This window comes from Vombatus ursinus, unplaced genomic scaffold (genome assembly GCF_900497805.2).
Source record: "Vombatus ursinus unplaced genomic scaffold, bare-nosed wombat genome assembly UNPS02014403.1, whole genome shotgun sequence".
Taxonomy (NCBI): Eukaryota; Metazoa; Chordata; class Mammalia; order Diprotodontia; family Vombatidae; genus Vombatus; species Vombatus ursinus.
In genome coordinates, this window is record NW_020954181.1 from 83520 (window position 1) to 110246 (window position 26727).

Consider the following 26727-nt stretch of genomic DNA (forward strand, 5'->3'; position numbering starts at 1 on the left):
AAAAGACTTCATGTAACAGATGATGATTAAGAAGTACAGTCCAAGCATGAAGGACAGCCAGTGCAAAAGCATGGTGATGGGAAATGTAGAATTGTGTGTAGAACCAGGAAAAAGGTCAGTTTGGCTAGACTGTGAGGAAAGGAGTAATGTATAAAAAGGCTGGAAAAAGGAGTTGGGCCATGTTGTAAAGGGTTTTAAATGCCAACTATAAAAAAAAAAAGATGTTTTTAGCTAAGCCTGTAAGTAAACAAGAGTACTAGAGTTTACTGAGAAATGAAGTGACATGGTTAGACCTGCACTTTAGGGTTATCATTTACACCAGTGGTATCAAACTCAAATAGAAATAGATCCCTGAGGGCCATATATTGGCCCACAGGCCCTGAGTTTGACACTTATGATTTACACAACTAGGCAGTGGATAGACTAACGAAAGACTACATTGCAATCTTGCTGTTTCTTACAAAATAATCTTTTTTGAAAATTTAAAATATTTATTAATTCATTTAAAATAACAAATCCTCCAAACGTTAACATAAATAACATTTTAATGAAAAATAACTATATCAAAACAAAAAACAGTGAGAAGATTGGCATTGTTTTATATATTTTAACAAAACTCTTTAATTTCTTGCTTAATAGAAGACAGCAAGATTCTCATATCTATTTCTTTATTCAATCAGTTGGATTAAGTTGTTTTGATTGAAGTATATGAAGAAAATCTGACCTCATGCAGGTACGTAGTTGGAAAGGAGAGAGGGTATTTTATTATACAAATAACATATTACCATAATTATAGGAACTGAAAAAAAATCTTAACTGATTGCAAAAATACCCCACGGGCCTCTTAGTATTGAAGGTAATCATAATGAATAATAATTAACTTTGTAGAGATACGAAGCGCCAATTAAAAGAGTTCAATCATCAGTGAAATCCCAACTAAATCAATTTGTATTATATTATTCAGCTAGTCAAATATGCCTATATCAATTCCATTCTCTACCGATGAAATTACAATTTTAACTGGTCAGGTCAGTAATACTGATTTAAAACACAGACAATCATAAACTTATTCTATTAATTCAATAATAGTGCATTCATTAGAATCCACAAAGAATTTAAGCACAGGCACTAGATGATGACAAAATATTTTGACATTTTTACAACCATTCTGAGTCCCCCGGCCCAGTGAAGGAAAAAATACTATACAAGTTCAAAGTATTACTGGGTCCAATCCTATAACTAACTCAACTTCTTGACTTTTAGGTAAATTCACTTCTTTTCAGAACACTATGGTACCATTTAATATACTGATCCAGTGTCCTAAAAGAATTATCATCATGAATACCTAATAATAAAATGACAAATAATCATTTCTACAGCAATACCAAATTTCGTTTAACTCAAAAATAATAATTCCAGTTGCCACTCTGGAGGTGGATAGCTTTTTTCATTATGAGTTCTTTGGAATTGTCTTGCATCACTGAATTGATCAGAGCAGCTAAGTCTTTCAAAGTTGATCACCAATACAATATTAATGTTACTATGTACAACATCCTCCTGGTTCTGATCACTTCACTTTACATTAGTTCATTTAAGTTTCCAATGTTTTTTTCTGAAATCATCCCCATCATCATTTCTTATAGAATAATATTACTCCATCATAATCATATGTCACAACTTGGTCAGCTATTCCCTAACTGATGAGCATCCCCTCAATTTCTAGTTTTTTGCTACCACAAATGAGCTGTTATAAATATTTCTTTACATATAAATCCTTTATATTTTTCTTTGATCTCTTGGGTAGATAGATCTAACCCCAGTAGACATATTGCTGGGTCAAAGGTTATGTACAGTTTTATAGCCCTTTGGGCATAATTCCAAATTGTCCTCCAGAATGGCTGGACTAGTTCACAACTCCATCAACAATTCATTAGCGTAGCTATTTTCCTTCATCCCATCCAGCATTTGTCATTTATGATAGGTGTGAGGTGGTATCTCAGAGTTCTTTTAATTTGTATTTCTCTAATTATTTGTGATTTAGAGAATTTTTTTATATGATTATAAGTAGCTTTGACTGAAAATGGCCTTCATATCCTTCCATCATTTATCAATTACAGAATAGCTCTTATTTTTATAAATTTTACTCAGGTCACTATATATTTGAGAAATGTGGCCTTTATCAGAAAAACTTGCTGTAAAATTATTTTATATTACTTCATTGTCAATGGTATTTTTTTTAGCAAAATGTAATTTCCCTGATTATCTCTTTTAATTAAGTCTATTTTTGCTTTTGCTTTGTCCAAGAACATGATTGCTATCCCTGCTTTTTTTTTTTTACTTCAACTGAACCATAATAGATTCTGTTTGAGCCCCCTATTTTAACACTAAGTCTTTCTGTTTTAAATGTGTCACTTGTAAACAACATTTTGTTGGATTCTGGTTTCTGATACATTCTGCTATTTGCTTCTATTTTATGGATTAGCCCATCCCATTCACATTCATGTTTATGATTACTAATTTTTACTAATTACTAATTTCCCTCCACCCCATTTTCTTCTGTTTATCCTTATCTCTCTCTTTTATCCTGTCTCTCCACAAAGTCTGCTTTGCTTCTAACCTATCTCCCTTAATCCGCCCTCCTTTTTATCATTCTCCCCCAACCCTTTCTGTAATCCCCTTCCCCTCCTGTCTCCATGTTGGGTAATCCTATTTCCCTGTTAGGTAAGACAGATTTCTATACCCAACTGAGTGTGTATATATATTCTTCCTTCTTTGAACAAATTCCAGTGAGAATGTCTTTAACTGTTGCTTGCCATCACCCTCCCATCTTCCCATTCACTGTAGTAACTCTTTCTTGTTGATTTGGATTAATGACTTTCTTTCCCCACTATTTCTTCCTTTTAGAAAGCACTGAAGACAATGGTTTGAACTTTATTCAGAATGAATGTTCTCCTTGTACTGAAGTTGAGTATGTTTGTCTGGTTTTGATATTTTTGTGTGATTGGTTTTGATGTGTTGTGGTTTAATATGAAAGCCCCTGAGAAGAGAGGCTGCTATCAAGTTAGCCTCATAACTCCTTTAACTTTCACAGGGCAGCCTCACTCCTGGACGTTGAGATGACACCCAAGCCTAATACTGCTACTAGCACACGAAGTATACTTAGTGAAGGAGAAAAAAAGTTACTTCCTTGTACAGATAGCGGTCACTAGAAAGTCTGTTTTCTAAGGATTTTTAGTAACTATTAAAGAACAACCACACTCATCATTCTTGGATTTCAATGGTATCAGAGACAGAAGGAGTTAACTCACCAGCACCTACTGTGCAGCATCAATTTTAGTAATTTTATGAACTTTTTTCTTTAAGGAAAAATTTTTAAGGAAAATAGGTAGGATAATATATTTTGTTAACATAACTAGAGATCAATTTTAATGAATAGCTTTCCTCTCTAAGTAATAATGATGGAGAGATATTATTTTGCAAGACAGTAGGGGGAAAAAAGGATTATTTTATTTGTTTGGTTTTTGTTCGTTTGTTTGTTTGTTTTTTAGGCAATTGGGGTTAAGTGACTTGCCCAGGGTCACACAGCTAGTAAGTGTCAAGTGTTTGGTCTGAAGTTATATTTGAACTCAGGTCCTCCTGACTTCAAAGCCGGTACTCTATCCACTGCCCACCTAGTTGTCCCAAAAATAGGAATATTTTAACAAGAGAAAGGTTCTCTATTAATTCCAATAGAGTTTGGGATGGGCAAATGAGAGTATGTGGCACAGGAGTACTTGTCTTTTAATAGAAACTGGTCAGAAGTAGTACTGGGGCCCTCTCTCTATCCCTAACTGGGCCAGTAAAATATGGAGAAAGGCTGGAGTACAAGTCGATTTTGTAGAGTGCCCTGGGACAGTTCAGCAATGAAATATGCTCAGGATGTGAAGTAAGTGAAAAGGTTTGGTTTTAACCCCATTTGGTTAGAGGTAAAGTGCTTGGATTCCAGCTAGTCTTGGGTGTGGTCTGAGAAGGGAGAAGGAGGGTATAATCTTTTTGAAACATTACTGTTTTAGGTGAGAAAATTTTCACAAAACTCTTTTATGTGAGAAAATTTTCACCATTCTAACTCTCCCTTTCTCCCTTCTCTCAGTGAATCCTTATTTCTCCCCTCTTCTTAGGTGTTACATATAGGAATGTAAGCAGTTTAATCTTGCTAAGGCCCTTATGATTTTTCTTTTACATTTACCTTTTTATGCTTCTCTTGAGTCTTGAGTTTGTCAAATTTTCTGTTCAGCTCTGGTCTTTTCATTAGGAACGACTGAAAGTCCTCTATTTCATTAAATATTCATTTTTTTCCCCTGAAGTTTTGCTGAGTAGGTTATTCTTGGCTGTAATCCTTTGCCTTCTGGAATATCATATTCCAAGTCCACTAATCCTTTAATGTAGAAGCTGCCCCAGACCTTGTGTTATTCTGACTGTGGCTTCACAATTGTTTCTTTCTGGCTGCTTGTAATATTTTCTCCATGATCTCAGAACTCTGGAATTTGACTATAATATTCCTGGGAATTTTCATTTTGGGGGGGCCTTTTTCAAGAGGAAATCAATGGATGGATTCTTTCAATTTCTATTTCACCCTCTGGATCTAAGATATTAGCAGAGTTTTCCTTTCTAAGTATGAAGCCTCCTGAGAGAGCATAAGCAAAGTCCTCCTAGATCAAGGGTAAAAGGCTCTGAAGAACACAAAACATTCTTGATTCCGGGAGGAAAGACAGGAAGGAAGATGTTGTCTCCAAGGTTGCCTGTCTTGTAATTAATTATGAGGGGGAGTCACTAAGTAAGACTGAATTTTCAGTTTTCACCAACATTATTTATCTATAATGAACAGACAATCACATCCCCTCACTCCTCTGTCTGAATATATGCATGGCTCTCATGGTCTCTGCAATGTACACTTGGCAACATTTTTGTTTCTGTTTCTGAAAATAAAGTATTGCAGCTCTATGCTCAAATTCAATTCATTGTGTAGCTATATAGTCTGTGTCTCACTCACTATAGCAGCACACTTACTCATGCTTTCTAAGAAGCCTGGCCTGGGGGGATGTTTCCAGGGGGACATCTCATGACCAAGGTTAGAGCTAGGGGTAATTCAATTCAGTAACATTTACCGGATGTAGGACTGCTAAGATATTTGCACTTTGCCCCTCCCTTTCCCATTTAAGTAACTGGGACAAATAGAGTGGTTCTGCCTTTTAAAATCATCATTAGAAGGGATGGCTAAGGGAGATAGGAAGGGATATATTCAGAAATGAAAGTGACATATCAATCAACCAATCAAGTATGCATTAAATACCAATAGTGTCAGGCAATGTACTAGCCTTTGGGAATACAAATAAAATGAATGAAATAACCTCAAGATAGCAGTAAACAGATTTAAAAAGAATAAGGTGCAGTGCAAAGAACACTGGTTTGGAGTCAGAGAAACTGAGCTCAAATCCCATGGCTGATGCTGGCTGCCTGTGTGACACTAGGCAAGTTACCTGACCTCTCTGGTATTCTCAACCGTAAAATGAGAAGATTGAACTCAGTGGCCTCTGAGATTTCTGCCAGCTTTGAATCAATAATGTTACGATCTGGAAAAATTTTTTTTAAAAATCACCTCCAAGGGAGATTCATGATGACAGGTTGAGTTTGAGTTAATAATTGAGAGATACTGAAGAAGGCAGAGAAAAGGATGAACTAGGGAACTGCTGGATCTCAATCACTCTCTCTGTCTCTATTTTTCTGTCTCTGCCTGTCTCTGTCTCTTTCTGTCTCTGTCTATATGTCTCTCTCTGTCTCTGTCTCTCCCTTCCTCTCTTTCTCTCTCTCTCTGTCTCCCTCTGTCTCTCTCTCTCCCCCAAAGTGATGACAACTAGGGAAGAAAACTAAGATTCGATTTCCTTCCCTCCCCTTATCTTATACTGGGAGGTTGGAATTGAAATACTGGAGAACATCAGATGACTGTCACCAGCCTGAACAGAGAAACAGATCGACTCATCTACCAGCAGATTTTAAAAAGTATGAAGCCTAAGCTCTTTTGTTTTTTACCATAGCTTTCAGGTAGTCTAAAAATTTTTAAATTCTCTCTCTTTGATCTATTTTCCAAGTCAATTGTTTTTCCAATGAGATATTTCACATTTTCTTCTATTTTTTCATTCTTTTGACTTTGTTTCTTGACGTCTCATAGAATCATTAACTTCCACTTCAATTTTTTAGGAATTATTTTCTTCAGTGAGCTTTTGTGCCTTTTTGTCCATTTGGCAATTCTACTTTTTAAGCTCTTCAGTGAATTATTTTTACCTCTTTTATGGTTAGGCCAATTTTGTTTTTTAAGATGTTATTTTCTTCAGGTTTTTTTTAATCTCTTTTTACCAATTATTAATTCTCTTTTCATAATTTTCTTGCATCACATTTCTTTTCCCATTTTTTTTCTCTACCACTCTCATCTCTTTCTTGTTGGGCTTGTATCCAATTAGCTTTTTTTTTTTTCTGAGGCTTCGCATGTAGGCATTTTGACATTGTTGTCTTCTTCTCAGTTTATGGTAGTCTTCCCTGTGACCAATAGTAGTTTTTTATGGTCAAATTTTTTGTTGTTGTTGTTTGCTCATTTTTCTAGCCCATTTCTTGACTTTGAACTTTATGTTAAAGTTGGGCTCTGCTCACTTGAGTGTGGGGAGGCACTGTCCCAAGCTTCAGGCTTTTTCATGCTGCTGTTTTCAGAGCTAGTTCTGGGGTTCTGCAAGGTTTTGGTGCTTCCAAAAAGGTGTGATACAGGGAGATCTGCTCTACTGGTCTGCACTCTGGTCTTTACCCAGCAAGTATGCCTGCTTCCCTGCAGCTGCCCTGGAACTGTGACCAGCCCCCTTCTCTCCTACAGCCACAAGTACTAGTAGTCTTCTCTGTCTAGGAACTGGGACCTGATCCCTTGCTCTCCTGCATCCACAAACACTAGTGCTTCTCTCTGCCTTCAAACTGTGACCAGGGCTCCTGCTCTCTTGTGACCAACCACAAGTGCTACTTTCTGCCCTGGAAATGTAACCCAGAACTGCATATGGGCAAAAGATTTGCCAATCAGCACCAACTGTACTCAGTGCCAGCAAAGGGTACCCTGTAATCTCTTCCTGACCAGTTATCCAACTCCCTTACCATCTCTGCGCTGAGAGTTCCCAAAGCTGCTCCTACTAACACTCTTAGGACCACCTCCAAGGCCTGCATGAGGTCTGGACAGGCCCCCATGCTAGTGTCATAGACCTCTCCTGCTGACCTCTTGGTTTCCTTAAGCTGGAAAAACATCTTTCCCTGAACTTTAGTTGGTTTTGTTGCTCAAAAATTTGATTTGAGATATTATCTTAAAGTTTTTTAGAAGGGAATGTTGGGAAAATTAGCTGGGTTGCTGCCTCTCCTCTACCATCAAGGCTCTGCCCCTACTAAGTTCAACTTTTAAGATAACATTTGAAAGAAATATAAAATATCACAATTTCCAAAAAAGGAATTTTTACTAGTTGAAACCAGTAGTGTTAAAAAAAAAAAAAGCTCAATAAGGAAGTTGAATTAGATTAATATTTTAAAAAAGAAAACTAAAACTTTTTTCTTGAATTAATAAGTAGAAAAATTGTCTATATAAATTTGATATTCTTAATTAAGTAAAAAATAAAGCAACCTCCAAAAAATCCTCAGCTTTATAAAAACCTAAAATGCTTCATTTAATATTGTGAAAGAAAAGTTCATAAAAAATGTAGAGAAATGGGAAGGACTGATATAAGAAATTTAAAATGTAAAACCTTAATAATCCAAATTCTGTTAAATCATAATTTGGCTTTACTTTTGTAAAGCAAAACAGTTTTCTTCACAAAAAATGCAAGCTGTCAATGCAGAAATATTTCATATATTCAATATAAATAATGAAAGGAAACATTGTTTTCTAGCATCATTAGGAACTTTAGGCATTTCCATTTCTATTATTCTAATTATAAACAATTATTACGTGTTACATTAAAACATAATTTTTAAGGATTTCTCCGAGATAATTCTTGTTCATCTAATTTGACAATATGTCTTAAAATAATAAAGTTACACTGTTTAATTACTTCTAATTTAGCTTACTCTAGTCTTTGAAGTTTTCAACTCTAACATTCAATAAAAATATGTAATTAAATTTTTTTCCACTCAAGATAAACTTCTACTCATGAGTAAGTTTTAATTTAGTTCTCATGAATCAGTCATCAAGTACTTATTAATAAGCACTTACTGTGTTAAAGGCATTGTACTATCAGTGACATAGCATTATTATCTAAAAAGCTTCAACTATTGTTTAATTTATATCAACATATTTGCTATATGTATACAATAAAATAATAAATTCTGTAACCTATCCCAAATACCTACTATGTTTTTGAAGCTGTGCTGCAATTGGTCTTCAGCAAAAATGTGAAACTGAAGAGGCTGGATGCTGAAAATAACAGCTGATTTTATCATAGTTACAGTCTCTTCCAGCCGTTCACCACAGGCTACCACGGCTAGGTGCATTGTCTCAGAAGACTGTGTTTTCATCAGTCTATACCTAATGACAAAGAAAACATTTTAAGTGGTAAAACTTTCAATATAGCTTTAGAATATTAGCATAATTTACCATATGAAATACTCCATAATAAACAATGAAACATCACTGAAACTAACTACTCAGAGGTTGTGGTTTCTCCCTCCCCAACTGTGAAATCAGGAAGATGATACCATGACTTGCAAATGAACTAGATTTAAGTGAGGGAAGGCTGTGCAAAGTCACCAGCCTTACTTTCTCCTCCAGAGCCATCTGAGTTCAGTGGCCAGATACAGGTCAGGACAACTAGAGATGGCCCACAATGCAGAGGGAGACCTCAGTCTTTATAAGCTAAGGTCTTTTCAAGGTCTCACTTTTATTGAGGCAATGCCCATTTAGTGATTAGGGCTGTTTAAGAAATGAGACAAGGGATGGCTTCTTTAATGCAAATATGTGTGTGTGTGTGTGTGTGTGTGTGTGTGTATGTATATGTATATGTATATATCTCAAACTGGGAGGGGAAGACCCTCAGGGTTTCTGGCCAAAAGAGAAACATTACTATTTACATTTACTCTGAGTCATCAGGGCCAAATAATAACCATTAAATGGTACTTGGGTAGGGGCTTATTGTTCGCCAAAAATTGAGAATCAGAGTGAATTGAGTTTAAGGAATATTCTTTAAGGAAAGAAATCTAGCCAGTGAAGCACAATATAGCTAGGAAGGTTTCTGCCTTCTAAATTTACCTTCCTTTGGGCAGATTAACCTCAGGTACGTTCATAATACCCCATGCGAAGAGAGGAGAGCAGAGGAGAGGAGAAGAGTAGAGAAGGGCTGAGCTGCCCAACTGAAATTGTCACTGACTCAAAGTGAGAATTTAGTTTAAAAGACCTTAGCTTAAAAAAACCAAGGTCTCCCCCTGCATTGTGGGTCATCTCCAATTGGCTCCAGAGCAGAAAGTAAGGCTGGTGAATTTGCCAGCCCTCTCTCACTTAAATCTAATTCATTTGCAAGTTATGGCATCATCTTCCTGATATCAAAGTCCTCTTCCAGAACGAAGGACAAACCACTACCTGGGAGTAGTCCAAGCTGGCCACTGGGGACCCAACTGACCAGTTTCAGTTGGGCAACTCAGCTCCTCTCATCCCCTCTCCTCTACGCTGTTGTCCCCTCTCCACATGGAGTATGAAGACCTTACCTGTGAGTGATCTGCCCAAAGGAAAAGAAATTTTGAAGTCTGAATCCTACCTAGGTATCTTGGGATTTATTGGCTAGATTTCGTTCTTAAAGACCATGCCTTAAACCCAATTCGCTCTGGTTCTCATGGATTGGTCAACAATAGGTCCCTATCAAAGCACCATTTAATGATTATTGTTTGCGCCCCTCGCCCCATGACTCAGAGGGAATGTAATTAGTAATTGTTTCTCTTTTGGTCAGAAACCCTGAGAGTCTTCCCCTCCCAGTTTGATTTTTTTATTCTTTTGCATCAAAGAGGTCACCCCTTAGCTCATTTCTTTTCCTTTAGTTTTTTAATTGACTCAAACACCAGAACACAAATACAGAATAGAGAAAAGAATTTTTAAAAATCATAAACAAATATTGGAACTTAATTACAAAGTAAGAAAAAGAAAAAGCATAGCAGAACATAAGAGAGGATTCAAAATATGTAACAATGGAGCGGGAGCCAAGATAGTGGAGGGAAAGCAGTGACTTGCTTGAGCTCTCCCCCAAACCCCTCCAAATACCTATAAAAAATGGCTCTAACCAAATTCTAAAGCAGCAGAACCCACAAAAAGATAGAGTGAAACAAATTTCCAGCCCAAGACAACCTGGATGGTTGATCGGAAACGTACATCGCACTGGGGGGGGGGGGAAGGGGAAGGAACGCAGTTTGGCATGCACGTAGGCCACAGCAAACCTGGAGCAGGCCTCAGAGGACTGAATCATGGGCAGCTGTGGCGGTTTCCAGACCTCTCAACCCACAAACACCAAAGACAATTTAGAAAGTCAGTGGGAAAAGTCTGTGACTGCGGTGAGAAAAGAGCTAGGTCTCAGCCACAAGTCTCAAGTGCAGCCTGGGGCCGTGGCTATTTCCTGAGCTTCCGGCCCACAGACTGAGAGGGAATTGAGTGCCTGATCAGAGGGGGATTGCAGGGATCTCTTTGCCAGTGCTGAGGCAGGAATCTCTTGCTTTGCCTGTGCTTGGATCTGGGTCACAGTTCTGAGGGGCGGTCCTGGGGCGAGGAGGAGTGCTGGCCTGGAGGAGCTTGTTATGGCAGTGGAGAGGAAACACCTCGCCCCTTATCCTAGCACCTTGGAAGAACTGAAAATTTACAGGTCCCTAGAAGTATCTCTGAAAACAGCTGTACAAACCCCCAAAGCTTGGGACAGTACATTCTCCACACTGGAAGCAGACTCTTATCTTAACAAAGAGTTTAAAACTCAAGTAATTGGCTGGGATCATGAGTAAGCAGCACAAAAAGAGTCAGACTATATTAACCTTCTTTGGTGACAAAGAAGATCAAAACAGGGGCAGTTAGGTGGCACAGTGGATAGAGCCCCGGTCCTGAAGTCAGGAGTACCTGAGTTCAAATCCGGCCTCAGACCAAACACTTGACGCTTACTAGCTGTGTGACCCTGGGTAAGTCACTTAACCCCAACTGCCTTAAAAAAAACCAAAAAAACAAAGAAGATCAAAACATACAACCAGAAGAAGACAACAAAGTCAAAGCTCCTACATCCAAAGCCTCCAGGAAAAATATGAATCAGTCCCAGGCCTTGGAAGAGCTCAAAAGGGATTTTGAGAAGCAAGTAAGAGAAGTAGAGGAAAAACTGGGAAGAGAAATGAGAGTGATACAAGAAAATCATGAAAAACAAGTCAACAGCTTGTTGAAGGAGACCTAAAAAAATAATGAAGAAAATAACACCTTAAAAAATAGCCTAAACCAAATGGCAAAAGAGGTCCAAAAATCCAATGAGGAGAAGAATGCCCTAAAAAGCAAAACTGGCCAAATGGAAAAGGAAGTCCAAAAGATTACTGAAGAAAATACTTCCTTAAAAATTAGAATAGAGCAATTAGAAGCTAGTGACTTTATGAGAAACAAGACACTGTAAAACAAATCCAAAAGAATGAAAAATTAGAAAACAATGTGAAATATCTCATTGGAAAAACAACTGACCTGGAAAATAGATCCAGGAGAATTTAAGAATTATTGGACTATCTGAAAGTCATGATCAAAAAAAGAGCCTAGACATCATCTTTCAAGAAATGATCAAGGAAAATTGCCCTTATATTTTAGAACCAGAGGGCAAAACAGAAATTGAAAGAATTCACCGATCTCCTCCTGAAAGAGATCCCCAAAGGAAAACTCCTAGGAATATTGTAGCTAAATTCCAGAGTTCCCAGGTCAAGGAGAAAATATTACAAGCAGCCAGAAAGAAACAATTCAAGTATTGTGGAAACACAATCAGTAGCAGCTTCTACATTAAGGGACCGCAGAGCATAGAATATAATATCCCAGAGGGCAAAGGAAATAAGATTACAACCAAGAATCACCTACCCAGCAAAACTGAGTATAACCCTTCAGGGGAAAAAATGGTCATTCAATGAAATAGAGGACTTTCAAGAATTCTTGATGAAAAGACAGAGCTGAATAGAAAATTTGACTTTCAAATACAAGACTCAAGTGGAACATGAAGACGTAAACAGGAAAGAGAAATCATAAGAGACTTATTAAGGTTGAACTGTTTACACTCCTGCAAGGAAAGATGATATTTGTAACTCATGAGACATTTGTCAGTATTAGGGTAGTTGGAGGGGAAAAAATTATATGTATGTATAGATAGATAGATAGATAGATAGATAGATAGATAGATAGATAGATAGATAGAGGGCACAGGGTGAGTTGAAGATGAAGGGGTCATATCTGGAGAATGAAATTAAGGGATGAGAGAGGATTATACTAGGAGAAGGAGAAAGGGAGAGGTAGAACGGAGTAAATTATCTCACAAAGAAAAGGCTCTTACAGTGGAGGGGAAATGGGGGAAGGTGAGAGGGAATGAGTGAATCTTATTCTCATAGAATTTGACTTAAGGAGGGAATAACATACCCACTCATTTGGGTTTGGAAATCTGTCTTACCCTACAGGAAAATAGGGGGAAAGGGGACAAGAGAGTAGGGGGATGATAGAGAGGAGGGCAGATTGGGAAAGGGGGTAATCAGAAGCAAATACTTCTGGGGAAGGACAGGGTCAAAAGAAAGAATAGAATAAATGAGGGGGGCGGAAAAGAATTAAGGGAAATAGAATTAGTTTTTCACAGCATGTCCACTATGGAAGTGTTCTGCATAACTGCACATGTATAACCCATATTGAGTTGCTTGCCTTTTCAGTGAGGGTGGGTGGGGAGGGAGGAAGGGAGAAAATGTGGAACCCAAAGTTCTAAAAACATGTTTAAGAAAAAATGTTTTCACATGCAACTGGGAAATAAGAAATACAGGAAATGGGGTACAGGAATCTATCCTGCCCTACAGGAAAATAGAAGGGGACTGGGATAAGAGAAGGGGGGATAGAGAGAAGGGAAGGCAGACTAGGGGAAGGAGTATTCAGAATGCATGCCATCTTGGGGTGGGAGGAGAGGCGAGATGGGGTGAAAATTTGGAACTCAAAATCTTGTGGAAGTAAATGTTGAAAACTAAAAATAAATAAATTTATTCAAAAAAACAAAAAAAGAAAAAAAGAAAAAAGAAAAACTTTGAGCAAATAAGTCATGTCAACAATTAGAAGTACCCAAATTAGCTATAAAGGACATATGAAGAAAGACACTATCTGCATCCAGAGAATGAACTGACAAATAGAAGTATATACAGAATGATTTTACACACATACATATGTATACATACATATATACCTATTTATGTCTAACGGTAGGTATCTCTGGAGGGAGGGGAGAGGGAAGAAAAAAAGAAATGTACATGATTTATTACATATTTAAAAGAATTAGCAAATTGTACATAATAGCAATTTCATGTGCAATCCTTTTTTATAATACTATGTTATGAAAATGCTTGTTTTATCCCAAAATGTAAAATGAAACAAATTTTTAAATTTAAAAAACAAAAAAAACAAAATACATAACAATAAATTTTCATTTTAAGAAAGCCTGTGTGAAAAAATTACACATTGTGTCGAGAGCTATCCATCTTTTCTTTGCTTCCTTTTAAGTTTTCTTTTGTTCTCTGCTGTTCGCTTTTTTTACTTTGTTCTTTTTCTCCCCTTCCCACCTCCCCACCCCAGAAGGCTACAATTGAGTGTAGATATATTTTTCTATAACTATAGAAATATTCATATATATATACATATATGTACTTTTTTATATAGACTTATTTTCCCAAACAAATTCTACTCCTGATCTTTGTTTTTATGTTTGTACATATCTCGTTTCCTATCCCTCCTGATTCTTCTACTTTACTTCCACCCATTACCTTGCCATTCTGTCACTTAGCCTACCCCCCCCAAGGATCCCTCCCCTAACCTCCTGTTCCCATAAATCTAAACACCCTCCTATAGCCCCCTATCACCTATTCTTTCACCCTCCCTTCTAGAGATCTCTCCCTTGTCCTCTCCCCCCTCCCTAAATATATGTATTCTTCCTTCTTAAACCCATTTCCAATGAAAGTAGGTTACCAGAACTACCAGCCCTCCTCCCCCATCTAATTCCCCTGTATCGATTCTTCCTCTTGCACCTCATTTGTATAAAATAAGTAATCTTTTTAGCTATTCCTAAATGGTTTTACTTTTTAAAGTCATATCATACTCAGTTCCACCCTAATCTTTCTTATGAGCTTCCCAATTATTAATAAGAATCTTAGACATGTTTTGCATTTTACACATATAAAAAGGAAATAGTCTGTCCTCATTGAATCCCTTGTAATCAGTCTTTGCTTTGTACTTTATGCTTCTCTTGGCTCTTGTATGTCAAATCTTCTATTAAGATCAGGTTTTTAACAAAATCCTGAAAGTCTGACAGTTGATCAAATGTTTATTTTTTTTTTCCATTCAGGATTATCCTTAACTTTGCTGGATGTGATATTTTCAGTCGGAGCCTCTGTTCTTTTGCTCTTCAACATATATGTTCCAAGACCTGTGGTTCTTTATTGTCTCCGCTGCTAGGTCTTGTGTGATTCTAATTGTGGCACCATCATATTTAAATTGTTTTTTTTCTTGTTGCTTTTAATATTTTATCCTTGAGCTGAGGGTTTTGGAATTTGACTATAATATTCCTACGAGTTTTCCTCATAGAATCTCTTTTAAGTGGTGATCGATGAATTTTTTCTATTTCTACTCCCCCTCCCCTTGTTTTAATGCTTCAGGACAATTTTCTTTAATTATTTCTTGTATTATTGTATCAAGATTCTTTTTTTGATCATAGTTTTTAGTTAATCCAATTATTTTTATATTTTCTTGATCTATTCTCTAGACCTGTTGTTTTTCATATGTTTTACTTTCTTCTCTATTTTTTCATTATTCATATTTTGTTTATTTATTTCTTGATCTCTTAAAATTTTGATGGCTTCACCTTGCCCAATTCTAATTTTCAAGGTGTCATTGTCTTCCTTAAGCTTCTGGATCTCCTCTTCTAATCTGTTGGCTTTCCTTTCACAGTCTTGCTTTTCTTGGAATTGTTTTTAAGTTTTTCCTCCATTTCTCTTATTTGATTTTTAAAGTCTTTTCTAAGTTCTTCTAGGAATTCTTTTTGGGCAGGTGACCATTTGAGATTACTCTTTGGGGTAGAGGGGGGTTTCTTTGCTTCAATATCCTCCTCTGAAGATGAAATAGGTCTTTTCTATTCCTATAATAGCTTTCTATGGTTGAATTCTTCCTCCTTTGCCTTTGCATTTTTTGTAGTAATAACTTAATTTTTGTAATCATCTCTAGCCCTGAGCTATAAGGGATTGGTGCCTCTTGTCCCAGATCTTCAGTTATCCCCTCTAGCCTGGAAACAAAGCCAAATCTCCAGCCTCTGAGTGTATGCTGGTTCCTTCTCACCCCCACAGCTCTCAACTGTACAGCTGGGTCTAGCGTTCCTTGTCAGCAATGGTTCCTTCCATCTTCCTGGGCTCAGCTGGCCAACTCCCCTCACTATCCAGAGGGTAAAAGTTCCAGTAGCTGGGGCTGAGCTAGCCTCCCAAACCAGCTAATCCCAGGGCTTGCCACTTGTTGTTTAAGTGGTATGCTGCTTATTGTTAACTTGGCCCCTAACCTGTAGGTGTTTACTCTTCACAGGAACCAAGCTTTGTCCTGGGATTTTTCTTCTGATCTTGAACTGTCCCAGGAACACCCCTGTTGTGTCCCTAGTCTTATTTATTTTTACCTCTACTTTGTTGGTCCTAAGATGCCATTTTGTCTCTTTTGTGGGGGAAAATCTTGAGAGCTTATAATTTTCTAACCTACTCTGCCATCTTCCCAGAATTCTCTCTCCCTTAGCTCACTACTTAAACAGCTCTAATCACTGAATGGGCATTGCCTCAGTCAAAGTGAGAACTTAGCTTAAAAGACCTTAGCTTAAAAAGGCTGAGGTCACCCACTGCATTGTGGGCCATCTCTGGTTGTCCTGACCACTGGATCCAGATGTCTCCAGAGGAGAGAGTGAGGCTGTGACTTTGCCCAGCCCTCCCTCACTTAAATCCAATTCATTTGCAAATCATGGCATCATCTTCCTGATGTCATGGTCTTATTCGAGAACAAAATACAAACCACAACCACAACTACACAACTGAAACTGAAAGACAAATTCAGAAGAATTTAAGATTATGAATTAATGCAAAAACAAAGAAAACAGAGTCAGAAGAATATACATAATAACAATAGTGTAAAAAAAAAACAAAACTAAAAGGCAATGTAGTATGTATGGTAGAAAGGGCTCAGGATTTGACTCCTGATCCTACCACTATATGACTATTCTACCTATGTGACTTAGGGCAAATCACCTAACCTATGACTCTCGGTATCTTCATTTGTAAATTGAGGGGTTTGGATTAGATGGCCTTTGAAGTCCCTTCTTGTTCCATATGTATAATCCTATGAGTCTAGGCAGTTGAACACTGATTAACTGCAACAACCAAACTTGGTCCGAGAGAACAAATAATGAAACATACTTCTCTCTTCTTGCGGGGGGGGGGGGGGGGGAACTACAATTACAATTTCTATATTTGGTCATATATGAGCATTTTTGGTTAACTGTTTTTCTTTGTTATAAGGAAAGGTTCAGTGAGGAAAGAAGGTATAGTCAAAAATACACCCTGTCACAAAATTTAGCTATATTGCTTCAATTCAAAAAGCAAAAATAAGTTTAAAAACAGTACTATTCAATTATATGTACACCCCAAATCAAATATAAACATTGCTTGCGTCCAATATTGAAGGATGAAAATTCATAGTAAGATTAGTTTTCTTTATACATTTCCTTTATATTATTAACATTATCTCAAATCTCAAATAAAAAAAAAAAGTAACCCTTCTCACTAAGGCCAACCCCTCTATATATAGTATTATAAGGAGTATGGGAAGGAGTATGTATCTACTATATGCCCAGCATTTTGCTAATTGCTTTTAAAAATATTATTTCATTCTAACAATCCTTCAAGATAGGTTCTACTACCTTAATTTTACAGTTGAGGAAACTGAAGCAAACAGATGTTAACTGACTTGCCCAGGGTCAGACAGCTAGTGTCTGAGGCTGGATTTGAACACAGGCCTTCCTGATCCCAGGCTCAGCACTCCATCCATTCCACTATAACCTGCCTCTAAAGAACCATTAATTTCAATACTATATAAGCTTTGTGCAAAAAAGAGGAAACAAAGGATCCCACACTACTCATTCTATCATGCAGTCTTGAAAACCAAACCAGGGAGAGACAAAGCAAAGAAAGAAAACTATGAACCAAAACCTTAAATAATATAAAAATATTGAAAAAATATCAACAAAGCAGGTAAAATAACTTATTTAGACATCTATACACTATTACCAGGTTGAATTTATAGGGTAGGTTCAAAATGAAGAAAAGCAGATGATACTAAATAGCAAAAGAAACAAAAATTACATAATTACATCAATCATGCAGAAAAAAAGTTTGGCAAAAGTCAACATTCATTTCTGAAAAAATACAAGCATAAATAGAAAGTTTCATAATATGGCAAAGAATAAATATCTAAAATAAAGGGTCAACATTATCTATATTGGAGAAATGCTATAGGCCCATCCAATGAGATCAGAGGTAAAGCAAAGATATCCATCATCACCAGTGTTATTTGAAGAAAGGATAGAAATGCAAACCAAATCAAAATATAAGAAAAAGAAATTGAGAGAATAAGCATAGGCATAGTAGAAACAAAACTGATGCTTACTGCAAATGATCTGATGATTCAGAGAAGCCCAAAGATGCAGGTAAAAATTAACTGAAACATCAGAAAATTTGCAGGATTTAAAATAAATCCATATAAATTATCAGCATTTCTGTATATTACCAACAAAATCCAGCAAGAAGAGATAGAAGAATTCGATTCAAAATAACTATTGAATGTTAAAATGTTTTGAAATCTATATTAAGACACATAGACACATATGAATACAACTACAAAATATCTTTAAAGAAATAAAAACAAACCCAGGTAGAGGTATATGAATTGCTCATTCCCACAATGGGCTGATATAATAAAAATGACAATGGCTAAATTCATTTATTCAGTGATGCATCAATAAAAATATTAAAGTATTATTTTATAGAGCTAGTAAAAATGTGATTCATTTTGAGAAACAAGAGGCCAATAATCATAATCTTAATCTTAATGAATAAAAGCAAACAGTGGGGCCGAACAGTACCAAATTTCGAACTGTACTACAAAGCATCAAATCAAGTTGCTAACTGTCTCAACTAGTTTTAACCTGATTCTCCAGGTATTTGTACATAATATCATTTGTGAAGATTGATAGTTTTATTTCCTCATTGCCTAGTTTTATTTCTCCAGTTATTTTTCCTTGCCTTATTGCCATAGTAGCATTTCTAATACTATATTGAACAACAGTAGTGATAATGGACATCTTTGCTCCACCCCTGATCTTAATGAGAAGGCTTCAAGTTTATACCCAGTACAGACAATGCTTGTTCTTGATTTTAGACTGAGAAAAATTCCATTGATTCCTATGCTTTCTAGTGTTTTTAATAGGAATGAGTGTTATTTTGTCAAAAGCAGACTTCATCTGTTGAGATAATTATATGATTTTTTTGGTTATAGTCAATTATGCTGTTAGTTTTCTTAATACTGAACCAGCCCTACATTCCTGGTATGAATCCCATTTGGTCAGTGTATGCTCTTGGTGATACATTGCTGTAATCTCCTTGCCAGTATTTTATTTGAAAATTCCGCATCAATAATCATTATGAAAATTGGTCTATAATTTTCTTTGTTTTTGTTCTTTTTGGTTTAGGTAATAAAACCATATTTGTGTCACAGAAGGACTCTTACTTTATCATTTTTTCCAAATAGTTTATACAGTATTTGAATTAATTTATCCTTAAATGTTTGGTATTATTCACTTGTAAACCCATTAAGAATGCTTGAAAATCCTCAGTTCAGTTGTTTTTCAGTTGTATCCAATGCTTCATTATCCCCTTTGGGGTTTTTTTGGCAAAGATATCAGAGTGGTTTGCCATTTCCTAGTTCATTTTACAGATGAGGAACTGAGGCAAACAGGGTTAAGCAACTTGACCAGGTCCCAGAGCTAGTAAGTATCTGAGACTGGATTTGAACTCATGAAGATGAGTCTTCCTGACTCCAAGCCCAGCACTGTATCCTCTGTGCCACCTAGCTGCCCCTAAGTCCATTTTTTCCCTTGAAAGATCATTATTAATTTTGCTAGTTGCAATCCTAGCTCCTTTGCCTTACAGAATATCACATTCAAACCCTCTGCTCCTTTAAAGTAGTATCTGCTAAATTTTGTGAGATCCTGATTGTGCCTCCACAATATATGAATTGATTCTTTTTGTTGCTTGGAATATCTTCTCTTTGACCTGTGAGCTCTGGAATTCCATTATAAAAGTTCTATGAGTTTAATTTTGGATCTCTTTCAGGTGGTGATCAGTGGATTCTTTCAATTTCTATTTTACCCTCTGGTTCTAGGACATTGAGACAGTTTTCCTTGATACTTTCTTGAAATACGATTCCTAGGATCTTTCTATCATCATGGCTTTCAGGTAATCCAATAATTTTTTTCATTTGACCTATTCTACTTTTTAAGGAGTTATTTTCTTCAGTGAACTTTTGCATCACTTTTTCCATTTGATCAACTCTGGTTTTTAAGTTATCTTCTTTAGTATTTTTGGTACCTCTTTTACCAAGCTGTTAATTGTCCTTTCATAATTTTTTCCCTTTGCTTTCATATCTTTATGTAATTTTTCTTCTACCACTCTTATTCGATTTTGAAAATCATTTTTTAGTTTTTCTCTATAAATAACTGAGCTATTTTGACTAATACAATCATTCATATCAACTACAAAGAACATAAGAGGGAAGATACTATCCACATCTAGAGAAAGAACTGATAGATGGTGTATAAGTAGCATGTATGGTTCCCCATACATATCTATATCAAATGTTGGAAATCACTAATGTGGAATTGGAGGGAGAGAGGAAGACAACTTGTAAAATGCAACAACAAAAAAAAAGAATTAGAAAAATAAAAAGAAACAAGAATTCCTAGAAGAGTGTAGGGTTTAAACAGCACACAATTCTAATTAGAACTGGCTTCTAATAAAGTACAGTTATATTTCTACCTTCTTCATTCTGAGTAGGCTTTCCTGATCAATTCTTTTGATTTATACAAAATTTTTTAAATTTTTTTTTCATTTTGAACTAAAAAAAAAAAATTCCAAATACACAGCACAATGTAAAAAGAGGATTCAATATAAAATCATTATTTTCCACATCACACTGTTTACTTAAAAAAAAATGTAATAAATACTACACATTGTTTTCAAAGCTACCCTGCTTTTCTGTGCTTCCTTCTAAGTTCTCTTTTGTTCTCTGCTGTGCATTTTTAATTATATTTTTATCCCTCTCTCCCCTAAAGAAGCTACCCTAGAGCTAGAGCTTTTATATTGATATATTGTAAAGTATTTTTACAGCCCTAGAGAAGGCTACCATTAGACACAAATGAGTGTGTGTGTGTGTGTGTGTGTGTAAAACCATAATATACATACTTCTGTTATCAGTTCTTTCTCTGGATCACATCTTCTTCATAAGTCCTTTTGTACTTGATTTGAGTATTTATGATACTCGAAATAATTTAGTTGTTCGAGGATGTTCGTAGAACAATATTGCTGTAACCATGTACAATGCTCTCTTGGTTCTGCTCATTTCACTCTTCATTATTTCATACAAGTCTTTCCAGGTTTTTCTACAATCACCCAGCTCATCATGTTTTATAACACAGCAGTATTCCATCACAATCATATACCACAACTTGTTTAGCCATTCCTCAATTAACAGGCAAACACTCAATTTCTAATTCTTTGCCACCACTAAGAGAGCTGCTGATATTTTAGAACATGTAAGTTCTTTTCCTTTTTCCCAAATCACCTTGGAGAAAAGACCTAATACTGCTATTGTTGGGTCAAAGGATATAAACAGGTTTATAACTCTTTGGGCATAATTCCAAATTGCTTTCCAAAATGGTTCACAGTTCTACCAACACTAGTGTCACAAATTTTCTACATCCCTTCCAACATTTGTCATTTTCCCCTTCTATCATTTTAGTCGATCTGATAGGTATGAGATAGTATTTCAAAGTTGTTTTAATTTGCATTTCTCTAATCAATAGTGATTCAGGGCACTTTTTCACATAGCTATAAACTACAGTAGCTTTGATTTCTTCCCCCAGAAATTGCCCATTCATATTCTTTGGCCATTTATCAATTGGGGGATAATGTATATTGCTATAAATTTGACAAAGCTCTCTATATATTTGAGATATGAGACCTTTATCAGAGAAACTGTCTAAAAAAATTTTCTCCCAATTTTCTGTTTTCCTTCTAATCTTGGCTACATTGGTTTTAGTTATCCAAAACCTTTGTAATTCAATGTAATCAAAATTCCCATTGTACATCTCACAATGCTATCTCTTGTTTATTCATAAATTATTCTCCTATCCATAAGTCTGATAGGTAATATGTTCTATGTTCTTCTAATTTTCTTATGATATCTCCCTTTATATTTAGGTCATGTATCCATATTGACCTTATCTTGGTAAATGGTGTAAAATACTGGTCTATACTGAATTTCTGTCAGACTGCTTCCCAGCTGTCCGAACAATTTTTACCAAATAATGAATTCTTATTCTCAAAGCTTAAATCTTTACATATGTCAAACAACAGGTTACTATAATCATTTGTTACTGTGTGCAGTATGTCTACTCTGTTCCACTGATACAATTTTCCATTTCTTAGCCAGTACCAGATAGTTTTAATAATTACTGCCTTATAGTATAGTTTAAGATCTGATGCTGCTAAGCCTCCTTCCTTTACATTTTTTTCATTAATTCCTTTGATATTCTTGATCTTTTTTTCTTCCAAATAAATTTTATCTGGCTCAGTAAAATAATTTTTTGTTAATTTAATTGGGAGGCCATTGAATAAATAGATTAATTTAGGTAAAATGGTCACTTTTACTATATTGACTCTGCCTATGCATGAACAATTAACATCTCTCCAATTATTTAAATCTGGCTTTAAATGTATAAAAAGTGCTTTATAATCATGTTTATATACTTCCTGGGTTTGTTTTGGTAATATATATCCAGGTATGTTATACTGCCTGTGGTTATTTTAAATGGGTATCTCTTATTACCTCTTCTTGCAAGATTTTGTTGGTAATGATTTATGTGGGATTATTTTATACCCTGCTACTTCATATGATGCTAAAATTATTGTTTCCAATAACTTTTTAGTTGAATCTTTACGCTTTTCCAAGTATATCATCACATGCTCTGCAAAAAGAGAGACTTTTATTATCTCACTGCTCATTCTGATTCCTTCAATTTCTTTTTCTTTTCTTATTGCTATTGTTAGCATTTCTAATACGATATTGAATAGTATTGGTGACAATGTTTCACTCCTGATCTTACTGGGAAGGCTTCTAGCTTATCTTTATTACAAATAATGCTTGCTGATGATCTTAATTACATGTTTCTACATCAATCTATTTATACATATGCTTTCAAGTTTCATTTCATAGGAATGTGTGTTGTATTTTATCAAAAAGCCTTTTCTCTATTGATATAATAATGAGTTTTGTTACTTCTGTTATTGATATAATCAATTATGCTAATAGTTTTTCTTATGTTAAACCCTGCATTCCTGATGTAAATCAAACTTGGGGGCAAAGCATAATCTTTGTGATATATTGTTGTAGTCTCCTAGCTAGTCTTTTATTTAGGAATTTTGCATCCATGTTCATTAATGAAATTGGTCTATAAATGTTCCTTCTCTGTTTTTGTTCTTCCTAGTTTAGGCATCAGTACAATATTTGTTTCATAAAAGGAGTCTGGTAGGAGTCTTTCTTTGCCTATTATTCCAAATAATTTATTCAATATTGGAATTAGTTGATCTTCAAATATTTGGTAGAACTTACTTGTAAATCCATTTTATGAAGCCATTAGCTTCCCCTTGTCCAATTCTAGTTCTCAAGGAATTATTTTCTTCTTTAAGTTTTTGGAGTTCTTTTGCCAATTCATTGACTTTTTGTTCATAATTTTCTTGATTTTCTTGGATTGCTCTTATTTTTTTTCTCCTATTTTTTCCTTAACCTCTCTTATTTGACTTTTAAGTTTTTAAGTTCTTCCAAGAACTCTTTTTGGGATTGTGACCACTAGACATTTTTCGTTGAAGTGGCTTTTTTTAACTTCATTATCTTCTGAGCATGAACTCATTTGTCTATCCCCATGGCAGCTATCTATGGTCAATTTCTTTGTCCTTTGCTCACTCATTATTATTATTTTTTTTAGTGGCTTATTATTATAGTCAGTTTCTAGTTCTGAGGTGTGGGGGGGAGTTGATGCTTCACACTTCAAGTTTTTTCATATTATTGTTTTCTAAGCACTGTCTAGGGGCTTGACCACAGGCACTCTTCTCCACCCCTGAAACACAGCTAGAGACCCCAGCCACACTTTCACCATAAATACTTGTTCCCTCCTGGGCTGCAAACTTCAGCTCTGCCCTGGAACTAAAACAAGGGACTATGCTTTCTTACAAGTGCCCACAGCCAGCAGGATTCCTTTCTCTCTCCCCACCCCTTGCCCCCACCACCATACTCACTGGTCATGTGCTCACTTTTCCTGCCCCACAGCTACAGCCTGCAAATGCATCCGGTCAATACAAACTGGGCCTGGTTTCCCACTGCAGCAGATGTCTTTTAACATTCCCCTACTCAGCTGTCCTACCCTCAACACAGTCTGTGAGGTAAAAATTCCTGAAGCTGATGCTGCTGTTCCCAGCACTTGCTTATTGATTCAGGTTAGTCTGTCAGGAGGTGTTTGCACTTCAATAGGGCCAAACCTCTGCCTGGGGAGGTAGGGTCCTACCTAAGGCTCTCTCAAGTTGTCTTAGGATAACTGCTTTACCCTGACTTTTTATTATTTCTGCCACTCAAAAGTTCTCTTTGAGGTGATGTTTTATCCTGTTTGTGGGAAAAATTTGGAGAGCCTAGAATTTTCTGTCTACCATTTTTCCCTTAGTTAATTTTTAGAGACCTGGCCCCACCACCACCCTCCATTTTTGTTACTTCTTTGTGTTCCGACAACCCAAAGTTGCTGGTGATGTGACTGCCACAGCAGGCCCTATTAGATGGTAGGTATAAGGGAGGTTATAGAAAACTCTCTTCCTGACTAAATTTGCTTTTCTTCTGTCCACAGCTTCCTGTGCTGCACTTGACTCTGAATATAAATAGAATATTGTAATCAGGTCTAGTGTTAACGTGTCATTTATCAGACCTCTGCTATAAATTTTCATGCAAAGATTAAGGGGGAAAATGATTGTACATAAAACCATGAATTTTTATTTATGACTTGCTTTAAAAAAAAAAAGCAAGCTAAATTCATCATGTTAGTTTTATGGCTGCATTTCTTATCTGTGTCTCCTTTGGGGACTCCATTGCTTCTCTTTTGTATAAAATGTTTTGATGATCTTGTTCGTTTTCTTCTTTTTTGGAAACAAATATCACTCTTCGTTCTTTGTGCTCTTCCCTCCCAAATACATATCTCCTCTTAAAAAAAAAATCCTCCTTTGTGACATAAGCATAGTCAAACCAAATAATTCTTTTTCATTAGCTGGTTAGAATGTTTAATATCTGCCTTTTGGAGTTGTAATTAATCAGTCATTGCCTCCAGAATAAAACAAAACCCAAGGCTGGAAACTCCAAGACACGTAGTGGTACAATTTAAAATTTCAATTCAGAAAAACAAGTTTTTCAAGCCATAAGGAGAAAAGACCTTCAAATTCAAAGTATAGAGCATTCAAATAAAACAAGACAATTCTACATCCACCAGAAAAAGGAAGAGGGAATGTAATAATGTGTTCTCAAGAGCAATGGAGCCCACAATGCAGTCCAGGGTCACCTATCCTACAAACTGGAGCTTAACCATACAGGACAAAAGATGGATGTTCAATAATAAAGAAGTGTTTGAAACATTTTTATAAAGAAAACCAGAAGTGAAGAGATTATTTACCTCTTGAACACCCAAAACAAAAGAAATGCAATAGGAGTAAACAAATGCAGCAATCAAGGACAGTAACAGCAAGAGCAACAGCAACAGAGGGACAACAGAGAGACCAGTAACAGACTTCTTTCTAAATGTACACAAGGAGACAGGGTGACGTCAGCAATCTGGTAGTGTTAATGGACAGAATCTGATGACACTCTGCCTACAGGTGACATGGGAGGTGATATAAAGGGGAAAAAGGGAGCAGGAGGGTAGAGAGGAAAGAGTAATGCACCTGGGGCAAATCAAGGGCTACGTATAAGGGGAAAATGACCTCTATGGTCTCAAAAAGAGAAAAGCCTACAGGGAAATAGGTGAGCAGGAGAGGTGAAAGACTGAAAAGGAAAAAAGAAAGAAGACTTACACTGCAAGTGAGAAGGGGTTTCACTGACGAATACTCTTATGGGTGAAGAGAGACAGTCAATGAAGAGAGATGAGGACCTTACACTGGATAAGGCCTTGAGGATTTGGTGCTTGAAAAGTACTTGTCCTAGATGGGTGGGAGTTAGAATCACTGGGAGCAACTGGCACTTGGAGGAGTGAGAAAATATGGACATAAAGAAGAGTTTTCTAGGCAAATGTAGGAAAAACAGGTCAACAATAAAGAATAGAGATCAAAGTTGGGAGAGGGGCCCTATCACGGGGAAATGTCCTGACATCTGCAATATTTGGCAGTGTTCTGGAAATGAGGAATAATGGAAAAGGGGAATACATAAGCCAAGCCCTACAACGCAGTGGCAGAAGCATCTAGAGGGGAAAGGCTAGAATGGATACCTTGGAAGCTATCATAAAAAGTGCTGCTATAAATATTTTGTAGTATGTGAGGACTTTTTTCTTATTGATGGCTTCCTTGGGATATAAGCCCAGTAATGGAGTGTGTGGTTCAAAGGATATGGACATTTTATTTGCATAACTCCCATATGCTTTACAAACTGCTTCTGTGTTGGACAATCAGCTACTATTTTCTTGTTCCTTTGAATCCTATAAATGAATAACTGACTGACACTTGAAGAAGAGTGGGCCACCTCTTTTTGGCTTTCCTCTTCCACTGGATAACTTAATAAATTTCTTTCTAAATTATTTCAGTTATGGACTTCATTGTCAGCTAACAAATTGGTGTCAGAAAAGGGGTCTTTGATGGTCTACCTGAAAGGTGGGATTCAACCTAGACAGGATCATTTTGAACAGCAAGAGCTGAGTGAGTACCTTTATGGTTCAAGTGAAACACAGTTAAGTCACCACTAGCCCCAGACCAGGCATTAGGACTGGGGACTCTGGGTATACAGAAAGCTAGGGAGCTGTGTACCATTTTGACCTACAGGTTCAGGGACTCAGGGAGAGTTAGAACTTGCCTAGCTACCGTTAA

General features: G+C 36.3%; 1 protein-coding gene and 1 pseudogene across 3 annotated transcripts in view; one reads left to right on the forward strand and one right to left on the reverse strand.

Annotated features, from left to right (window-relative positions):
• Positions 1-26727, reverse strand: part of GXYLT1 (glucoside xylosyltransferase 1) — a 95400-nt gene that overhangs the window by 35277 nt on the left and 33396 nt on the right. For all 3 annotated transcript variants that reach the window (XM_027861052.1, XM_027861053.1, XM_027861051.1), the window contains one exon: positions 8404-8578. In XM_027861052.1, coding sequence (XP_027716853.1) covers positions 8404-8578 — 175 coding nt within the window. The remainder of the gene's footprint in view (positions 1-8403; positions 8579-26727) is intronic.
• LOC114042364 overlaps positions 9342-26727 on the forward strand; it is a 23636-nt pseudogene continuing 6250 nt past the window's right edge.